General features: G+C 48.8%; 1 protein-coding gene across 2 annotated transcripts in view; it reads left to right on the top strand.

Annotated features, from left to right (window-relative positions):
• Nucleotides 1–458: 458 nt before the first annotated feature.
• mri1 (methylthioribose-1-phosphate isomerase 1) overlaps nucleotides 459–1,167 on the top strand; it is a 9,958-nt gene continuing 9,249 nt past the window's right edge. The window contains exon 1 of one of the 2 annotated variants that reach the window (XM_043694859.1): nucleotides 459–923. In XM_043694859.1, coding sequence (XP_043550794.1) covers nucleotides 657–923 — 267 coding nt within the window. In that variant the 5' untranslated portion in view covers nucleotides 459–656. The remainder of the gene's footprint in view (nucleotides 924–1,167) is intronic. The other variant, XM_043694858.1, reaches the window with a different exon arrangement.

Below are 1,167 nucleotides of genomic sequence, written 5' to 3'. Positions count from 1 at the left end.
TTATGAGATTTACAAAATTATGAGGGGCATGAATAGGATAAATCGACAAAGTATTTTCCCTGGGGTGGAGGAGTCCAGAACTAGAAGGCATAGGTTTAGGGTGAGAGAAGAAAGTTACAAAAGAGACCTAAGGGGCAACTTTTTCATGCAGAGGGTGGTACATGTATGGAATGAGGAAGTGGTGGAGGCTGGTACAATTGCAATTTTTAAAAGGCATATGGATGGATATATGAATAGGAAGGGTTTGGAGGATATGGGTCGGGTGCCGGCAGGTTGAGTTGGGATATCTGATAGGCATGGACAGGTTGGACCGAAGGGTCTGTTTCCATGCTGTACATCTCTATGACTGTATAATTACGTTAGGAATGATTTGTAACAATTACATTCAGAATGAGTTGTAATAATTGTATTGGGAATGAGCTGTAACAATTACATTAAGAGTTGTAACAATTGTATTCAGTGAGTTATAACAAATGTATTAGGAATGAGCTGTAACAATTATACTCAGTTGTAGCTCAGAGTGAACTGTAACAATTATATTCAGAATGGGTTGTAACAATTACATTCAGAGTGAGTTGTAACAGTTGCATTCACAGTGAGCTGTAACAGTTGTATTCAGTGAGTTGTAACAGATGTACTCAGAGTGAGCTGTAACAATGTCTAAAACACGGGCCACAGTGTCAGCCCCGCTAGGAGCAGGAGCAGGATCAGCGCCCGTGTGCTCCCGACTACTCCAGCCGGAGCGTGTGCATACCTGCCCCGGGACACAGGCTCTCTGTTGGCCGGCAGCAATGAGCCTGGAGGCGGTCAGGTACCGGCGGGGCAGCCTGCACATCCTCAACCAGAGGCTGCTGCCGGAGCGCAGCGTCTACCAGGAGATCCCCGGCGTGGAAGCTGCATGGAGGGCCATCAGAGAAATGCAGGTCCGGGTCTGCACCGCGGCCTTTCCAACTCCCACTGCACTGGGGAGGGAGGGAGAGAGAGAGAATGTGGGAATAGAGAGGGGGAGAGGACAGAGAAAGTACAGGGTTAAAAGGAGGCGCGGGGAGGACGGGAGACAGCGACTGGGAGAGAGTGACTGAAGGAGGGAGAGACAGAGAAAGACGGTGACTGTGGGCATGCAGGGAGGAGAGTGTGGGAATGGAGAGAGAGAGAGAGGGGATGAGT

This window comes from Chiloscyllium plagiosum, chromosome 8, assembly GCF_004010195.1.
Source record: "Chiloscyllium plagiosum isolate BGI_BamShark_2017 chromosome 8, ASM401019v2, whole genome shotgun sequence".
Lineage (NCBI taxonomy): Eukaryota > Metazoa > Chordata > Chondrichthyes > Orectolobiformes > Hemiscylliidae > Chiloscyllium > Chiloscyllium plagiosum.
Note: the sequence above shows the minus strand (reverse complement) of the source record. Positions and strands in the feature narration are given on the sequence as shown.